This window comes from Atractosteus spatula, chromosome 5 (genome assembly GCF_055471065.1).
Source record: "Atractosteus spatula isolate fAtrSpa1 chromosome 5, fAtrSpa1.hap1, whole genome shotgun sequence".
NCBI classification, from domain to species: domain Eukaryota; kingdom Metazoa; phylum Chordata; class Actinopteri; order Semionotiformes; family Lepisosteidae; genus Atractosteus; species Atractosteus spatula.
Window position 1 is genome coordinate 39,088,782 of NC_142710.1, and position 20,173 is coordinate 39,108,954.

At 34.5% G+C, this 20,173-nt stretch overlaps 1 protein-coding gene across 7 annotated transcripts in view; it reads right to left on the minus strand.

Annotated features, from left to right (window-relative positions):
• Positions 1-503: 503 nt before the first annotated feature.
• Positions 504-20,173, minus strand: part of ablim1b (actin binding LIM protein 1b) — a 159,232-nt gene continuing 139,562 nt past the window's right edge. For 3 of the 7 annotated variants that reach the window (XM_088917733.1, XM_088917730.1, XM_088917729.1), the window contains 8 exons: positions 18,724-18,759; positions 18,191-18,320; positions 9,243-9,290; positions 6,076-6,222; positions 4,506-4,591; positions 3,392-3,518; positions 2,910-2,974; positions 504-1,744 (listed from right to left, as the gene is read on the minus strand). In XM_088917733.1, coding sequence (XP_088773859.1) covers positions 1,670-1,744; positions 2,910-2,974; positions 3,392-3,518; positions 4,506-4,591; positions 6,076-6,222; positions 9,243-9,290; positions 18,191-18,320; positions 18,724-18,759 — 714 coding nt within the window. In that variant the 3' untranslated portion in view covers positions 504-1,669. Of the gene's footprint in view, positions 1,745-2,909; positions 2,975-3,391; positions 3,519-4,505; positions 4,592-6,075; positions 6,223-9,242; positions 9,291-11,884; positions 11,990-13,169; positions 13,185-16,723; positions 16,844-18,190; positions 18,321-18,723; positions 18,760-20,173 lie in introns of all 7 variants that reach the window. The other 4 variants (XM_088917732.1, XM_088917731.1, XM_088917727.1 and 1 more) reach the window with 3 other exon arrangements.

Here is a 20,173-nt window from a genome sequence, read left to right on the forward strand (position 1 = left end):
CATGTGAAAGAAATGTTTGAGATGGGAATGACGAGGCTAGCAGGCCAAGCTAAATAAGAACAAGTCCAGAATAAACTAAGCACTTCCACTTTTACTTGCACAGCATCATGAGAAGTAAAAAAAAACATGCTGAAGAGGAGTTTCTCATGCTTACAGGAAAATACCACTACAGGAAAATCTAAGATACCATTCTCAAAGAGATGTAAAAGTTGATACAGAGCAGTGAGATACTACTGTAGATTCACATTATATCTACAGTGTTTCCAGTGAAACACAAATACTTCACTGCAGTAGAGTGTGACTAGTTCATATGCACTAAAATAAAAAATCTGAGCAGACAAATTGTTTTATTTCATAAGTACCACTGAGGATTAACTTTAAAAATTCAGGTACTGAAAAGCTCTGTATTAAACTGTTTATAAAGCCACTAATATTAATGTGACACTGTTTTTTTTTAAATAAATAACAGTAATTCCAATAATATAAAGAAATGCAATACTTGCTTTTGGTTCCAACATATTAGGCATAGATACTCCCCTGTCCATTCTTGTTACTGGTACGTGTCCATCCTGAACGGGCTACAGAACAGAACACACACATAACATGTAATAAAAGCAGTTTTTGCGCTGCTCGTTTTTCTCAGGATGGTAAAAAAAAAAAACTCGGGCCTCTACAGTCAAAACAATGTCACCCTAAACTATAATACACATCTCTTTCAAAAGAGAGGGGACAAAACCAAAACTGCATAAAACACTGGCCAAAGAAATATCCATATAGCATATGGCACTCAGAAAAAAAAAAGATTTTAACATTGCAAAGCCTGCATCTGTGTGGTAAGTTTAATAATAGTTAGAAAGGGACATATATCACCTTCCCTTTATTGACAATGCATTCACTGTATCTTTCTCCACACACATATTCAAAGTATTGAACCAGTAAGGATTTATAATCCAATAAAAAGAATGACGATTATTACTGGCTATCAATTTAGTCACGTCATAAAAAAGGAACTGCAGAACACTAAGTTCAGCATTCCTGTTAGTCAAACAGTGTAACTCTAACTGCTTGTTATGGTATTCAGCATGTATAACTCCCTTTGTGGAAGCATATGGAGCTTTCACAGCACATAACAGTTATGTAGCATAGCAGATGCTAATGAAATGCATTCCATGACATGTACAATGTGTACTGGTCTATAAATAGCATGCAATTTATAACATATACAGTATGAATGCAAGGTTAGGTACATGCCTTTGTATGCTACATCATGGTTAGTTTTTTGTAGCCAACAAAACATTTACATACCTGGAACTCTGAAGATAGAAAGAAAAAAAATATTCAGAGTTAATATTCATCATATAATTTTAAACAACTCTTTATAGATGTAAAAAAGCTACAACAGAACTACTATCATCACCATCTGGCCGAAAATCTTAAATTGTTAAGATCTTCCAAAATTCTGAAATTTAATTCAGAGAAACAGATCTGTCCTCTAAATTAAACCTATATAAATACACTGAAAAAAATATAATACTGTTTAAAACAGTTTTTTAAATGTTTTTTGTTTCTTTCAATCTACTTTTATTTATGCCAAGAAATTTGTAACATTACTTATCAAGTACTGCAGTGAGGAAGATCCTCGAGCATAGTGTTAGTACAGTACATTGTATTAGAGTAGCTCACCTCTGACTCCTCCGCACACATCCCCATAGCTGTTGTATTGTGTGAAGTCTGTGGACTGTGGCTGCAAGGCACAGTGAAAAGGGATTTTAAGCAACTACTTTTAAAGGTGTAACAGCTAAACACACCACAAATTTCAACCATGTGACCTACTGTAGAAGCACAACTGCAAAACCATTTATGTGTTCTGTGACTGCAAAAACATGTACAAATCTTCCTTGATTTTTATTCCAGTTTCATACAATGTCTCAGGAGCCGCCTCATTGAAAAAAGTGTTTTAGTGTTTTTGTCTTACAAAGTTAGGGAATTTCAGAATGTTGGCTTTAAAATAGAATCCTGTGTCTGAGACCAGGTTTTATTAAAACCAAATCCTGAGGAATCACTGTCCCTTGGCTGTTGCTTCAGCCAATTTCTTATTCACAGGCCTGAAGTGAATGATTTGAGGTTTCTAGACTTGGTGTGTTTTTACATTTTCTTCCAGCACTTGAATTGTATGGGGTTTTGGAATAATGAATTATCCTGTGTTGCAGAAGTCCTCCTATGTTGCAAGTGTGGGAGTTAGAATGTGACCAATCGGAATTAAACACAAGGAAAAACCAAATTCTCATTGGTGAAGCATTTGATACGTAGTCAATCACACCTGTGTCTGTCTGTCATAAAACAACTGCTTAAAGCCTTTTAGCCACAAATAAGAAAGGAAGCTCTTAATTAGATTATTGAGGAGAGTGAACATTACATTTCATACAGTATGCTGAAGATATCTTCAAGAAGGATATCTCATTTCTTCATTGAGTCCATGGTTTCATAAAACAGCTACATGTGTAGCATATTATCTTATTGTTTTAAGACATTTCAGTGTTTTCTTGACATGGTTATAAAGGGTTTGCTGCCTTTAATATTTTTAAGCAACTTTAAAGATGTGTTAATAGTGTACAGACAGGTAAGAATGATTCACAGTCCTACAGTATTTTTTGTTCTGTTTGGTTTCAATTGTTTGTACTGTCGTCTATACACCCAAGAGAAGGGAATTCTGAAATATAAAACTGATGCGGTGTTGATGCTATTTACAAACCCCACTCAGCTAATTGGGCGCTTAAAACATTTTTCTATGAAAAAGTGCTATAAGCCTACAGTAACAGGAGAGAATCTAATGTCAAGACAGATGTTTTTTGTAATCACAAAAAATAAGAATTAGCTAATGTGGTGCGAAGATATAGTTGACATCTTACTCTGTGAAGACCATTCCTTCCATATCCAGGAAGTGAAGAGGTTTTGGATGAAGGAGCATTTGGATCTAAAACAGGAAATGGAATCAGCCATTTACTTCATATCCAGACAAGCAGAATATTCAGTATTACATAGATCAACCTCTTTTGATTTAAAAAAAACAAACTTCGGACATCTTTAAATTAGCAGTATACAGTATTTGCCTCCAAATTTGAATATTCTGCACATGGCAAAAGCTGAATGTCATTAATTTTCATGAATTAATTAATAGTTCTCCTTGAGGTTTTTTTTACATGAAGGACAACACAGATTGAATGTTGTCTGTGAAAATATACCATGGTGTTGCTTCTGCTTAGAAATAATTGTTTTGCTGTCACGTGCAATGTGATCCTTGCTTACAAAGCCTAGGCCATCCACAGTAGAGATACCGATCATGGATGGTGATGACAAAGAAAATGGATTGCAAATTTGGAGCTTTCCATACCCATTTTACAGGAGTTTGTATGCTGTGAGTCATAGCGCTGCGCAGAGAGACTTCGTGAATAACGTTCTCGGTTCATCTCCTTCTCCATCTCTTCTTTTAATATCAGCTTCCCCAAACCTGACTGGATCTGGGCCAATCAGAAGGAGAGGGTACAATTAATGGAGGTCAGGCAAAACACCGTTCATGTACAGCAAAGTTAATGCTACAGAAAGGTCACAGAATCCAACAGTAAGAAATCATGGGGCCAAGCAGAGGGACAATACTCAACAGGTTTATCATAACCTCATCTCTACCAGATCAATGTGCGAAGCACTAAAAAGGAAACGGCTATCAGAAGCCCCCCCAAAAAAGTGCAGTGCATATGGATTTATAAATCTGTTAGTCTGTAATTCTTAAAACGCAATAGAAAATCAGAAACCATCTGAGAGCAACTGACAGAGCTCTGATGAAGTCCAAAACCTTTTTATGATATTTTTATTTAAAATAAATGCATAGTTATTGTACTAAATTATTACTAATTATATAAACAGTATCAACACTGAAAATACTAATTTTAATTAAAATAAAAACTAAAACATGATCAGCACTCTTAAACAGGTCTGGTAATGATTAATGTGCATGGTATTTAATCAGATATATCCAATACCTTAACTGAGAGATGGTGGGACTTCATGCTCTTCTTTATCTTTGATCATAAATGTTCTCTTACATGTATTGTACAGTATATGGGCACTTGATACCAAAGAATTCCAAAGAACTGTGCTACACTGTCATCAGGAATGTCATCCACTGCTGAAACACAGCACTCAGCTGGGTAACACACAGTAGCCTTTCTCATACCAGCGGCCCCATGACAGAGCATATCAGGTGTGGCAGGAAGAAGCTGCTTTATTATTTGAATGAAGAGGAAACTTCAATAAAGCCAGATTGTGCAAGCCCAGAGTGGAATGAAGCTACAGTGGGACATCAAGACTAACATCCCTACCCTTTTTGAAAAGCACCACGGGGAAGTTCATGAACATTTAGTACTGTAAGTGCTCCATTGGTGTGACCTGCACTAACAAAGCAGAAATTCTAAGGATAGGTATGAGTTCAAAAATGAAAAATAACTGACCTTGTTGAGATGCTCCTCCTGAATCTGTCTGCGTTTCATAATTTCCTCTTCCTCCTCTTCTCGAGACCTGCGCCTTGAATCGGATCCTGAATCATTTTAATATTTAGAAACACATCAGTAAAACTGGAACATTTCACTGCAATATAGGCCTTTGCTTGAATCTCACAAACTCTCCAGACATTTCATTACCAATGAAACATTCCAACAAAACCAGTATGTTTTTAAATAAAAATTTGCCATTCAGTGGCTCTTACAAACCCTTTAGCTGTTTTACCTACTGAACTCACATCTTTCTGAGAGGATGAGACAGAAAGACATGTTAAAAAGCAGAAAACCAAGGGGTTTGTTCTAAAATAGATTTTGTGTTTGATATTAACATCTCTTGTTCATCGAGCAAGCATCAAACTGAATGAAAAGATTTGGGAAAGTTATTCCCAATTATGAAAAGGAATTAAAAAAAGGTCTCAGAATGTCTAGATAAACATAAATCTGAAATATTGTGGTGCCCTCAAGTATGTTTATTGCTTTTTAACGTATGTTTAACAGACAAAGACACAATGGAGAGACTTGGCTCTTTTGACAGTTTAAGGGAAGACAGCAGTCAATCCGACATTAACACAATGGATGTGTGTTGGACTTGTAAAGGAAAACCTGTTTGCAAAGTCATAGTAACTGATTCCTGGTCAGTTTTCAGCCAATAATGTACTGTACTTCTTCATTTTCTGTGGGTCTGTGTGGAAATTAATAACCTTATCACCACAAAATGTATATATAAAATCTAATAAAACAAAGTTACTGTATAAACATATGTTAACCATATTTTTGTACTCAACAAACTTCAATGAGCAACACTTTGTTTCATTTACATAAATTACAAATACAAATATTAATGATTAAAGAAACTGTGTGTACTGTGCCAACAAGGATTTATATTCCTGTAATTACATAATTTACTTAATTTAAAAAAATACTTATTATTGGGAGGCAATCTATATTATAAAAGTAAATAAATAATAGTATGATATATAAATAATTCCAAAACCCAAATCAAAACATGAAATCTAATTTTGATATTTAAACACAGTAATGCTTTTAAAATAGGTATTATCTAAGTGTGACGAATGCAGCTCTGCTCTGCCCTAGCTGGGATTGATCCTAGCTGGGATTGATCCTCCAAACACACATACTGTACGGTAGCAAAACTCTCTAGATAGCAGCTAACTCCACTGTGTCACAAGACAGGTGCCTCTGCTGCTGCAAAATTCTACATGGTTTAGATTTCAAGGAAATTAGGTTATTTCTGAAACCTGCTCATTGCACTGAGCCCCTCCACATAAGGACTGGAAGTCATGTATAATTCACATACCATTAACAGGACAATTCATGTATAAAGGCTGGAAATCAGATACACGTTTAACTGATATAGGACATTTAAGCATTTAGTAGGACTCAACAAGCTGTGCTTTGGGAATACAAGTCTGTAAAAAGTATCCATGCCAATGCGCTACTTTGCATCCTTTCACAAGGAGATCCTGATCTTTGGTATCAGATCTGTGGTGAAAATTCATACCTATGGCAGCAAGTGAGGGTGGACAGGGCCAGTAGTCTGTTTCAATCTTTGGTGTCTCGTCAGGGCTGGGAGCGTAGGCTGCTGGGAACTTGGCTGACTTGATGATATCCTCGGCAGACTTGCTTTGGGCTGCCATGGCAGCTGAATCTAGATTGGTAATCAGGGGAACTTGTCTATCAGAAAAGGCTGTAACTGAATGTACATTGCTGGCCATCAATAAAGTCACCATCCATTTCTCAGCAACCCCTTAACTAGAGGTGTTTGCAAGTTTAACTATATTGTAACCATACACAGAGCTGCTTTTTAGTAATTATTTTAGAAAAGTAGAGAAAATGTAGAACATTTTCTTCATATTCAATCAGCAACATGAATTTAATTAAATGTGCTGCAGAGATGGTGAGCAAGTTTTCACTCACTCCATTCATGACATTCATGATGCATGGAAACTTAAATCAGTAACAATTATAAGAATTACTGAGAAATGTAAGATGACACAAGGTTCATAGCCAACACTGTACTATTTAACCTATAAAATGCACCTAATTACTGCACATTATTTACCGTATTCCTTGCCATTGATCATAGAATTCCTACAGCTCAATTAGCTACTGTAAGTACAGTAAACGACTAAATATACTTTTTACTTGAAATAGTTGTTTTCAGTTCTAAAATCTATCCTCAGCTTTCTTTTGGAAGTTTAAGTTTGCAGCTTCTGACAACAGTGTTGCAACATAATATTTAATTCACTGAAGTATTCCTTAGTTTTCAGTGAAGTTGTGGATATTCAAATTTTATCTATCAAATATAGATTTGTTAATGTTTCTTAATATATGCAGATACTGTACTAACCACTATATTACTTTATGTAATATAACAAATGGATAAAAAGAACACAGCTGAAAATCACTATGCCTATATATATTCAAAGGATTTATTAGATAATACTGTTTTTTAAATTACTGTATCTGTTGAGCGGATGTATTATGCTTTTTTCCCCCCCAGAGTTCTCTTTCAAACACACACATTAAACATTTCAGTGGATCACTTGCTTAAACTCTGAATTGTGCATCTTTAATATTAGTAAGTGCTGTTAAAACTACACCGTTCTGGTAAATATGAACCAGTACATTTGCCTGCTAGTTAGCTTTAGTCAGATATTTTAGATGTGTAACCCTTCCAACCATACAAAACAGTCCACCCATTTTCTGATATCGAAAATAAGAAAATAAGACAGGTTTGCTGCCTGATGGCGTAGGTTTGGGCATGGAGGAAAGTTAATGTAAAGCAGCATAGCAAGAAAAGGCCCAAGGCAAAAGGAGAAATTACATAAAGAGTGAGTGCATTACTTTTAGTTCTAGAAATGGACAGACTGCATTTAAAAGAACTGAAGTGTTAACTGTGATTATTCTTTAAAGCCCATTTTACACCACGTAATTATTCTGCAGGGTGATTAATGAAGTAAGCAACGCTCTGTTTTAAAAGTAGATGTATTAATTAGGTGGAATGAAAGATGCATTACTGAACGCTCCATTCTAAACTTGTTTTGTTCCCCAAAATGCAAGGACTAGATGACATCAATTAGCCTGTCTCATGACGGAGTTAGGAGAATAAAGACGATGACTTCAAACAGTACTTACTTGTTAACATTGGTTGTGGTCAAAAAGGCACACAATCAAATGTTAATGAGAGGGAGGGATGACATGTTTAAAAACATATGGAAACAAACAAAAATAATGGTGAGAAAACACCAATGATGCACCCTCTAACAGCTGATATTAACGTATTAAAAACATCTCACATTTTTACATTTCATTGTAATAAGACAGTACATTAGGTATTTAAATACAGACAGATCTACACAGAGATGTAGAGAGAATAATTACTTGCAGAACTAATTGGTTTACAGTTGCTTGTACAAGATTACCATAGTAAATGTCTACAGGAATGCCATCATTTACCATGATGTTGGTATACCTTTAATTTAATTCACTGTGCTTTACCATCTCGTTTTTAATCCCTTCTTAATCCAATTTACATATTCTTTGCTTCACTGTATGTTACTATTATAAAAATTCTAATTTAGCAAGATATATCTTAAATTTATACATAAAGAGCAGAAAGAGACACTTTTTTCATATATACACACGCATATATGTACAGCATAAAATATTTGAATAGTGACTTCTCAAAAGACAAAGACTCTTCTTAAAAGTAAGGTGAGAGGCTTTATTGTCCTTTATGAGTTTAACTGCTTACAGGTTAGCAGCCAAATTATTTTCTGAAATCAAGTTTCTTTTTAATTCCAGTATGAGCCAGAAAAACCATTTATCTTTAAACAAGATGTGGACAAGCACAGAAACCAAACAATCAAAATTCCTGATGGTTGCTGCTCTAAACCATGGAAATTTCTACCGTTAATATGGGTTTGTAAATATCACATACAGTACACAGAGCTTCTTGTCTTAAATACTGTTTTTGTAAACTGACAATTTGCAGTACAAAGAGAACAAAGAAAATAAAGTTCTAACCTTTTCTAAAATCGTGATTAAAAGTTATTCTGTGAAACAATATAATGATGTATAATGATGTACAGAACTACAGCAGAACTTATTTTGCTGTTCTTAACATTAAAAAAGGCAAAAATATAAATTACTTATAAGGTAATTCATTCATTATTACAGCATTCATCTATTAACTATGACTGATATGATTAACTGAAAAGATTAACATTCCAAACAAGCATGTTAGTTATTTGATCAAATACCAAAAGCACAAAGTGGTTTGGATTTTCACCTATGTTTAAGGCTTCCTCATTATTTTTTTAAAGCAACAGTCTCTGTTAAATGCATACACTGATTAAATTTAAAAATACTAGAAATAAAACAAACAAAATAAAATGAAACCTGATGGTTTCATTGATAGTAGTTACAGTCTATCTGTTATTTTTGGTATACTATAGCTTAAAATACACCTCCATATGTTTTTTAGCATTGGAAATCACTTTTCACAAATAAAAATAATAGTTACATAAATAAAAGACAACTGCTGATGTTTATCAGCAATATTTCAATCTTTTTATTTAACTATTTTTTTGTTTTCCTGTAAATACGTTTTTCCAGAAAACAAAGATAACTGAAAATATTATAAAGAAGGCAAAAAGACTTTACCATGTTGCTTGTAGATGGGTGGTTTTCTGTAAATGTTGACACCCTGGTCTGTAAATGGAAAAATAAAGACAGTTATATCTATCAGAATCTATTCCACTTCGAAATAACAAAAGACACTAAAATGAGCCTTAACGAAATAATAAACAGACGTGAGTTTCTGTTGTAAAAAACATCGGATTAAAAATGAACACAGACATAACACATTGTGATAAACACAGAAGCATTTATGTTTTTGCCAACTGAAACTGCAAATGTTTTACAAACCCTAACACACCAAAAGTAAATATACCATGGCACGATAATCATTTCATCCAAATAAACATGTTTAAAATACAACAAGCATAACAAGGTTAACCACTCTCTCATTCCAAGTGACTGTAGAGCCCTTTATTACTGTACCTAGATTCACAACTTTCTATACAGATAACAGGAGGCTGATATTGCCCCAGACCGAAATGCTTTGAAAATCCTCCTGCAACATCAGTGCATTAAACTATAAAATTCTTTAAAATAGGAAAAAAAAATTCTGTTTGAAATTATTTAAATACATGCTGATTTTGTTCTGGAACAAAATTACTTACCATAGACATGATTTCCGAATAGTTTGTGCGTGTATCACAAAATGATCAGCAAAATTTTAAGGAATTTAGAAAATCCACTTTGCAGCTTTTGATGCTTCATATGTAATCCTTATGGAGTGGTCACCTCAGCCTTGTCTTTACAAGGCAGTGGGATAAACTAATTTTGGAAACTCATAACACTTCCCACCAAAAAGTTTACGTGAAGCTACAGTAAATGTGGATTATTGAGATCTGAAACTACAACACTAAAAGGTATCAAAAAGCTTATCTTCAGTGTAGAACAAATCTGCATTAAAGTTGCATGCAATTATGAATTCTTAAATTAAAAATTATATTTTATCTTAAGGCTAAAATATAAATTTAAAGCCATGAGTGTTTTTTTCCTCCTTGTTTTTGCTATTACAATTTAACATGGTATATCATTCAAATCCCTTCCCTTCAAATCACTCTTTTCCAAAACTTCCAGTAAATGTAAAAGAGTAAAAAAGTACAAAAATGTATATTTATATACAAATGTACATAAAACGATGATCTAATTAAACTAGAATGTCCTTCTATTATGCGAATTATGCATCACATTTGTGTCATAGTTTCATTAACATAAGGACACTATACAGAAATTAACACATTTACAAATCCCTGTGAATATAACAAGGTACAAAACTGAGGGAAAAAAACAAGTAATTTGGAATACACATACTCATGCAGTCACCAGTCACAAGATTAAGATGACCCATAACACATACCCCCAAAGCTTTCTATAGCCTATCCAAGAAGGTGAAAGTGCATTCGATGTCATTGACGAGCTAATACTGTATGTTACGATGCTCTCAGAAAACAAAACTACTTGAGTTTTAAACAGTGTCTTACATAGTTTTACAATAATCATTCCGTTTTTGGAATGCTCCAACAGATTAAGCAAATTTCTAAAACTTTTGCTGGTTCTCATCAACTTGTCTTTAAATAATAAAGCAAATGTACATGATTCTATCATGAATGGATTCTTATGTAACATGTTACATATTAAGTAGATCAGTTACAGCTTCTTTTGACCGAGCTGTGATTGTCTTCTGTAGTATTGGTTGCTTCTTGGTAGTGGTGGGAGCATCTCTAATTATAATTTACTTGTTTTGAAATGAAGAATTTTGGGTTGAACAAAAGATAGAAATATTAAAAAGATTTCTGGTATACCTAAACACTTATTATTTTATTCTTCTGAAGAAACATGGTTCAGCTTTGTGTTAATATAGACTCTTGTGACTGATAAATTCGAAGAATTTACTATTATTTCTGTTAGGGGGGGTTATAAAAACATAAGATTATTCCACATTATGACCCATTATTAGTTGCAATACATTACTTACAGGCACATTCCTTTTATGATTATTAAACTGAGTTTAACACCACCAATATCATGGGTTTCTGTTAAAAAAGATTATCATTACATTTTGCAAAAGAACAATACCTCTTAAGTACAAAAATGTCTACTATAGTCAGTTACTAAATAAATATTTTTTTCTATTTATGGGATACTTTGCAGAAATAAAAATGGTCCAAAAATGCATGTTTTCAGAAGCTGTACACCAGTCTATCTAAAATGAAGAGAAACAACAAATAAATACCATAGGAAGATGAGAATGCACACTGGTTTTGCAGAAGACAGTGCATTATAAATTATAAAATAAAGTAAAACAAAGGTCCAGTCCTGACATTGGCTGCTGGAATCAAACAGGGCAGGAGGTAAGAACTGTGGAAAAAATAACTATATTCCCCTTCTAAGGTATATCTAAGAAACTGAAGGGAAAAGCACCACAAGGTAGAAAAGTGCTTTCCGTAAGGCTTCAGAATAATACCTTTACTGTTATGGTTTAATGTTGGGAAGCTTGTTGGGAAGAGGGATTTTAGTGCCAGAATTAAATTTCAATTTGCATCCAGTTTATTTTAACTTACTAGAAGATAAAATAAAGTGATCGTCAATGGAGACAAAGACAGAGAGAGACAAGACTACAGGCTACCGAGTGGACGAATGGACACCGAGACACACGGGGCTCCGGTTCCTACCTGGAATATGGAAATGTTTAGGGGTCAGAGTGAAAGTTGGAGTGAGAGGACGGCTGTCGGGCCGAAAGGGGAGAGGGGAATTCCGACCACTGGACGGCTCATTGCCTCCAATAGGAACGACAGGGGGAAAAATAAGAAGACATACAGCAAGATTTAAAAAAAAAAGAAAAAAGGAAAAAAAACAGGTAGGAATAAAATCGAGAAATAGACTAAGTAAATGGGAGGAAGAACAGAGGGTAGAGGCGGCAGTGACAAGACATCACAGATTTCAGAAATCTGTGTGCTCCACTCATTGCTTGGGAGTCCGTGCCGTATATATTTCACTTCCGAGTCATCGAACAGTTATGAACTGAATTCCCATGATACTGACGCATAAACATGAGTATCAAAGCAGTATGTTATGCAGCTGAGCAGGTCAAGACACACTGCTGTAGACAGCTTGCTTGTTTAACACATTTTGAAATGCGTCATGTCACTAATGAATAGAAAATGGTAAACACCGTTTTCTACTATTAGCAATCATTTAGTTAGCTTCAGGTTAGTTTCTTTCACTTCTGGCTTAGATGAGCAGCTCACAGAAGAAATACAAATGTGCCAAGTGACACAAGGCATGGTTATGCCAATATATCATGTTTTTGACACCTCAAAACAGAACATAAACACTAAAATACTCCTTGTTGGAGTGAGGAAAAAAGCTGTATGATGCAAGGAAGAATATTTCATATTTGTATTCCACTTTTTAAATTAAACTGAATGCTTTAGTTGAAATATATCTAGGAACTTGCAACTTTTTAATTCATACTTCTTACCCATCTGTTTTGCTTGTGAAGCAGCATGTTACCTGACTGACATTTGGCACCCATGTAAAAATTCAAAATAAAACAGGCAAAATGTTTACAGTTAATATTTACACATTAACGTATGCATTTAAAAGCAGCTACTACAAAATATTCTACATGTATCTCTATCACACTGACTGCTTTGCACAATCTGTGTGATAATAGGCAACTTAATAATAAAGGCTAAAGAAACTGCTGTAAGATGCAGCGCAGCACTCTAAGCAAGACTCAGTAGACATCTACTCTATTAACAGCATGAAGCATAAATACCTGCATTGAAAAAGTGAAAAAGAGAATTAGCAGACTTGCAAAGACAGGAAACTAAGTAACCTAGTCAAGCAATCTACAGGTAATCAATTCTGCACCATGCATTGTTTCAGAATCGATCAAATCAATCACAATCCAAAAAGAAACTAGCAGAATGCCAGAGCAGTACTATAACATACCTATGTAGAAAGAAGCTGCAAGGAAGACAAGGGAGAGAGGAGTAAATGTTAAGGCTAATGGAAGAAAGAAGGAGAAGGCATGCAGTAAAACAAGGAATGGAGTGGGATGCATGTCTTTGTAAGAAACCTAAAACAACAAGCCTGTGGCATCACACACCTTTCTGTAGAAATTAGCAGTAATCACATTTGTTTTTATTATTACATTATTTTTTGTTTATTTTATTTTGCAGTCCAGAGAGTTTGCTGCAGAGAATTTCCTTTTTAAAAAATGATGTCAAAGGCACATTCTGGGTACTTATTTCACTAATTTGTAATACAGTATGTCCATGTTTTCATGAGGATTTTGTTCTTTACAGAAATCAGCTACAGTTTGTGCAGTTTTATATTACTGTAAGGTTAAAACAGACAACGTTGCACGATTATAAGCAGTGATTCAATATCAGCGTGGTAATAATGTCAGAAAAATCAAATTTTTTCGGGGCTATGGGAAAAAGGAGAAAACACCTTGTAAATCTCTGTCCTACTTTTCAAGTGAGTTTAAATGACCAGCAAGAAAAGGACAAGTAGAGCAAGTCATCAAAGTGATAAAAGAATGGTAAAAACAATTACTTAACTTAAATACTAAACTTTTACTAATAATAAAAACAAAAAGTGTAAAAAATACAGTAAATTCCAAATGCTATTTCCAAAATATTTTAGACACTTCCATTAATTTCCTGTTTTGTCTTAATAAAAATCAAACTTTATATGCAAGCATTTATATTAAAACATCCCTCATAAGGTGCTGTGCATTAAAACAACTCAGATAAGTCTTATTATTCCAAATAATGAGCTACACTTAAGCTGATATGTACAGTATTTAAGTGGATATTTTTTCTTTAAGAGAATATAGCAATATGTGTTTAAAATACTGTACTGTACGTAACAACATTTGAAAGTATTTATGATGGAGAAACTCCTTTTCATGAACGTGATTAGGAAAAAAATGCAGAGTCATAGGATAAGTAACAATCTATTATAATCTTATTTTTTAGACATTAATATATATAAACATGGTTTCTTCCATATGTAAATCTAGAGCTGGAATGATTGCTCTTGCATGACAAAAGAGGCATATCAGTAAAAGGCTGATAGATTACAGCAAACAGTCACAACCAAGACCCAGAAAGCAATACACTTATAGACACCTGTATTTGAAGGAATTAGTGAAATCAGATGTCAATGTTCTTGTTATGACATACAGCATCATTAGGTGACATATGCATAACAATTAAACTGATACCACCTCATAATCAGACAAAAATGGTCTATGTCACACTAACCCATTTTGAAAACTGTAAACAGTAAAGGCCATCTTTGCCATAATAGTATTTTTTAGTAACAAGGAAAACAAATTACATACTGTGTTAAGTCAAAGCCTTTGATGAGCCCCACTTCAAGGTCCTAAATCAAATATTAACTGTTTATATATTTTAATGCTATTATAAAATTACTTTTTATTTACTTTTGCAAATGTAAAAAGTAAAAAAAAAGTAACTATAGCACACATAGGGATACATACTGATGTTCTGAAGACAACATTTAAGTGTACTTGTTTAATATTTCTAGGTTAGTGGCTACAGATTTCTTAATTATTTGGTGCTACAGTATTTATGACACAAGAAGAAGATGCTCCAGTCTCCAGTCTTTCTCAGAACTTCCACATTTTCACAGTAATTTGTTTTTCATACCCATTACATTTCAAATTTCCAAATTGTACTGTATGTTTTCTTCTTTAAAAAAACACTGTGTGTGCTTTAAAAACAAACCCCACAGCATACAAAGTTTCAAAGGAAGAGGCTGCTGAAACAGCTTGTGGATCATGAAGACTTGTGGTGAAATGTGTGAAATAAATGACACTTCATTCAAGAGGACACTTTTGGGTGCCATCTGTATATCCACACCTGGGCCTACTTTAAAAAAACCAATATAGCATATACACCACTTTGGAAATAGGTCACTGAACCTCTAAAAAACGTATGTAGTCAGACAAACCATTAAGAGTCTATGTTCTTGTGTAGCTGTTCACAGTTCTAAGTGATATCAAAATGTGCAAATACCCATTTTCTTTTCCTTAGAATTTATTTATATTCATATGTGCAATACGATTTTTCTGCATACTGTTCTGTTCTAGTTTGTTCTTTGTGTGTCCTGGACTGTGAGTAACTCTTTTAGTGCACCCCTCACTGTACTGATTGTATTGTATTGTATTATTATTATTATTGTATCATTCGTTACACTGTGGCTGTATTGTCTGTGTTAAGCTGCTGTTGCACTGCAATTTCCCTCATGGGATCAATAAAGTATCTATCTATCTAGAACTTTAGGCTCGATTTTCAATGCTACGTCAGAATTGCATAATTTTAAATACAGTACATTTTTTTAAACATCACATCAACCAAAAATGTATGCCAATAATAAGAGCCGCAAATATGTTGAAAAAGGAACATACAGTATGTTAGAAGTATATCGTTTTCCAAACACCTAATTAATATATTGCTCGGGTATTTATGTTTAATTATTGATTTTAAAGCATAATGCTTCTTCATTTTTCTTTACATACAGGAGTTCTTATTCACTTTCTAAAGATCCTAAATTGTTCTTCAATTACCTCTACATTTAAAAGAATTAGCAATAGGAGATTCCGTACAGTGTTTTAAACATGGAAATGACAGCCCATTTCCAATAAGGCAAGTCCGGTTCACTTTAGGGTTCAATTTAGCACAGAGTAAGCAGTAGGCAATGAAGCCATGAGTCAAAAAACTTTTACTACCTTATACAAATGCTAAAACAACTTTCTAGCAATTAAAATTAATTTTAATGTTACATTATTTCAAGGTGTTTAATATTAAATTACTTTTGACTTTTTAAATGTGTTAATTGTACTGAATTAATCATATAACTATTAGTAGACCTAAAAAAGTTCAGTGGCATTTGTATTATTTATCGTGTGCAGGTCTCAAGATTTCTTTTTCTTCATGTGTCTTGTACCTTGCAACTTATGAAAATGTGGATGTGCACGTGATACACAACTCATAAGCAGCAGTGACTGGGCATGGTATGTGCAACTCTTTGTTTATCCCTGACTTCTTAAACCTGAGCGTTTTTCACAAAGTAGCTGAATGCTTTCAAGGCAGTACCTCTAATTAAGGGGAAAAAATCCGTACTTAAATAAGTTATGTGATACAATGATTTAAGAGACTAGCTTCAGGATCAGACAGCCCGGTATTTAAGGATGCCAGAGAATTTTAAACAGCAATGTGGAGTTTTATATTGACTGTTTTGGAAACAGTAGAGCAGAACAAAGGTCCATAGCTAGAGTTCACTAACAGTGATTGGAAAGGTGGCAGACATGCAGTTTTACCCAAGTGCCCATGACTACAGGCAAACAGAAGGGCACCTTAACATCTCAGGACACAGTAGGCTCTGCACTCTGAGGTGTTTGCTGCCCTCTGTGGTGCCTGAAAGTGGATGAACAAGAGGCTGCTGCTGCATGACAGGCCTAGCTTCCTTACCTTTGTTATGGGGAATGAAGTGGTGTCGGAATGGGGAGGTTGGGCGGGAGTCATTTTGGCTGGAGCTGAAACTGCTAGTGCGCAAAGAAGAGAGACGCTGCATCCCAGAAGAGAGCAGCTCTGACGGCAGAGTGGGATCAGGAGAAGGAGATGAGAAGCAAGGAAAATAGAAAATGAGAGGGAACAAAATACCCAGTGGAAAAGGGGAAAGAGAGAGAGACAGAAACAAGGAATTCCGAAACAAAGGAGAACACAAAGCCATCAAAAGACCCAAAAGCAAGGAAACTAAAAGATACAAAATGCTACAGTATTATAAAGGAAACGGGGGGGAGAACGTTAAAGAAAGGAGCAGAAGGCAAATAATAAGAACAAATAAGCAGGGATTCCTGGTGGTACTGTGTCTAAACACTTTACTGATGGTAGGAGGTTATGCTGGCAGCAAAAATTCTTGCCATTGTCTAAGTTACAGCTGCTCTACCTTATGGGTCTCTTCCTGCACTATACTGATCCTATCTTTGTGGTCCTTCTTAACACTCCATTACATTTGGCACATTCCCTGTTATTTGCCAAGACCAAACATTCTCCATGTACACATAAGAAGCATTTGTTGTCTGACTCATTTGTGGGGCAATATATTGACTCACACCTGCAAGTTAAACTACAAATTTAAATTTTTCATTTTGCCCGAGGCTTAAGATAGATGATTTTTGAACCTTCAGAAAATTATATAATACGTACAGTATGTGCCTCTGCAGTAATACAAGTTGCTCGGACAATTCCCATATCTGCAGTGCTCACATTCAGATACAAATAAGAGAAATTTCCCACTGCACGAGCCAGGCTATGTTTACTGCTCTACTTGACATCTTGTAAATGTTTACTCATGGGCAGATTGAGGGATTTCTCACAAAATCATGTTAAACGAGGATGTGAATTCTGTGATTAGATCCTCAGGGAACTGGCATAAAACAGCTTCTCATTTATGTTTAACAAGGATATATTTTGTTATCAAGCATAAAGGCTGTCTAGGGTTGACAGATGTAGATAAGATAATATATTTTCTGTACCAGTCTATTGATGTACTTGTATACATATTTTTTACAAAAATGGTAATTTATCATTGTAATTGCTTTTTGTCGCCCGATATTCCTGTGATTAAAACCAAAGCTCCTGCAAAATTAAAGCTACTTCAGGTATTTTAAGGACCTTTAAAAAATGTACCTTAATACGTAAGACACTTCTCAACCATCCCGTCCCTATTCTTTCCTGAACACCTGAGTGAACTTTGGACTCTGGTCTGGGACATTTGATTTTTTTGTGGCAAGGAACCAATACTACAGAGACAAGACTTCAGAAATTCTCACCAAGCCATTAAAATGTTATTAAATTATTTTTGTACTTTAAGAATATGCCACCATTTTTCAAACAGGATATCTGAAAAATGATGAAGGCCACACACTAACTAACCTGGTCTGTGGAAGTGCTGTGGGGATCGGGACAGGGTGGGTGTGTAACTATGGCGATTGTAGACTGGAGAGCTGATTGATCCTTGGCTGGTAGATCTTTGCATCATTCGGTCTCTCATGTCGAGGTAACCCTTAAAGTCAGAAAGAGCAAAGCACATTTGAAAACTAGCAATTTGCTCCTCATTGATTTAAAGTGCTTCATTTTCTGAAAACTGCAACTAAGTTAAAAATCTTTCTCAATCTTTTCTTTCCACATGGCCAGTGGCTCTGAATGCAACAGAAATACAGTAGGTACAAATCAAGGCGAAAGTGGATGTCACCTGAAGTTCAAGTATCAGCAGACTTTGTTCAGTGTTTCGTTTTCAAGAAGTTTAATAAAGGCCTCTTATACTTTTAAGTTTTTACCACAGTAAATTTATTCTGAAAAGAAGCCGGATAACTAATTTAAAAGATTAAATAGAAGCCTGCCTGACCACAGATGTTGCAGGCCAATCATCAATAAAGGTCCTTCTCAGTACTGAAGCTCATACTCACTTCTGCAGAAGGTGTTGGAGAAAGTGTTCTTGGTGACTGAAAGAGAAACAAACTCATATTCACTCTTAATAAGACATGTGAATGCCATTTGAAACGGAACAGATAAGATGTAAAGACAAAGGCATTCTGAAAAAGCAGAACAATGTAATACAGTGCGACACACAGTGCTCCAATGAAACCAGGATGTGACAATCCAGACTGTCCCTATCAGGTTGACACTGATTAAATGTGGAGGGAAAACGATCTGTCACTTTTCTGTGCAGTATTATAAGCTGGTGGTTTGTGTTTTTTTATTTTCCGGAGGATTCAATCATTTTGACTTGCAATGCGTTCTTTTTTTTCTATTTTTTCACACTGTAATCTGACATCTCAAAACAAAACTGCTTCCTGTTAAATGACATTTGCCAAAAGTGGAATGGGTTACAGGAATTTTTTGAAATATTGGATAATTTCAGTTTTGGCAATTTTGAATTGTAGGTTTTGTTTCCTAGCTATGTGCACAATTTTGCGTGCACAAAAAATGGATAAGATGAATAATTCTTAATACATGTAATTTTATGTGCGATTGGAAAAGCTGCTATGCTAAACCAAACCCCCTGAAATATATTTTATTTACTTTGTATACAATAATCCATCATTATGTAGATAAACCTGCAGTGTTTCTGTTAATTTGTTTATTTTCAGATATGATCTCATATTAAACAAAGACATTAAAAATGACTTTTCAATTAAATTGACAAAGAAAAACAATACTCAACACATGATATGGTGTTATTTAGCATTTTGGTTAGTAAGAACAAGGTTAATAAAACAAAACTGACCCAGGTAATTTTTACTTGAACTAAGTTTCTGATAACCACACATTAAATTGCTACAAGTTGATCAGCATCTTTTTTTGCCCCTTTTTAAAATCAGTCAAAGAAGATAGTATTCTTGGAAAATTGTGAAACCTGACTGCAGCACGAACACAGCAAGAACCACGTTTTTACAGATGCATGAATATGTTGCAGTGTTTAACCATTTTTGATAAGAAAAACAGTATTAATTCAATATACAGTATAAGGTACTGCAATGATTGCAATGTCCTGCTGAGAAAAGGGTATAATTGTTTCCTAAATTCATGGTCAAGACAATATTGATAATGTATTGATGCTATTACATGTTAATCTGGGGGACAAGATTTTCAGGAAATCCAAAGCTAACTTTAACATGAGGAAAGTATTTAAGACCACACTGATGGTGTCTCAAAGAGATCCAGAGGGTGTTTGACAATTCCACCCACGGTCTTGAATAAATTTGTTGTTCTACTATGTATAAATTGTTTAAACAATGTCACTATACAGTGAAGTAGGGTCTTTGCTTAACAAAACTCTTTAGGTGTTGCCTTTTACTACACTTCATTACACTTGTTTTGTATATAAAGTAGATCACTGTAACCCTTGCTCAGTGT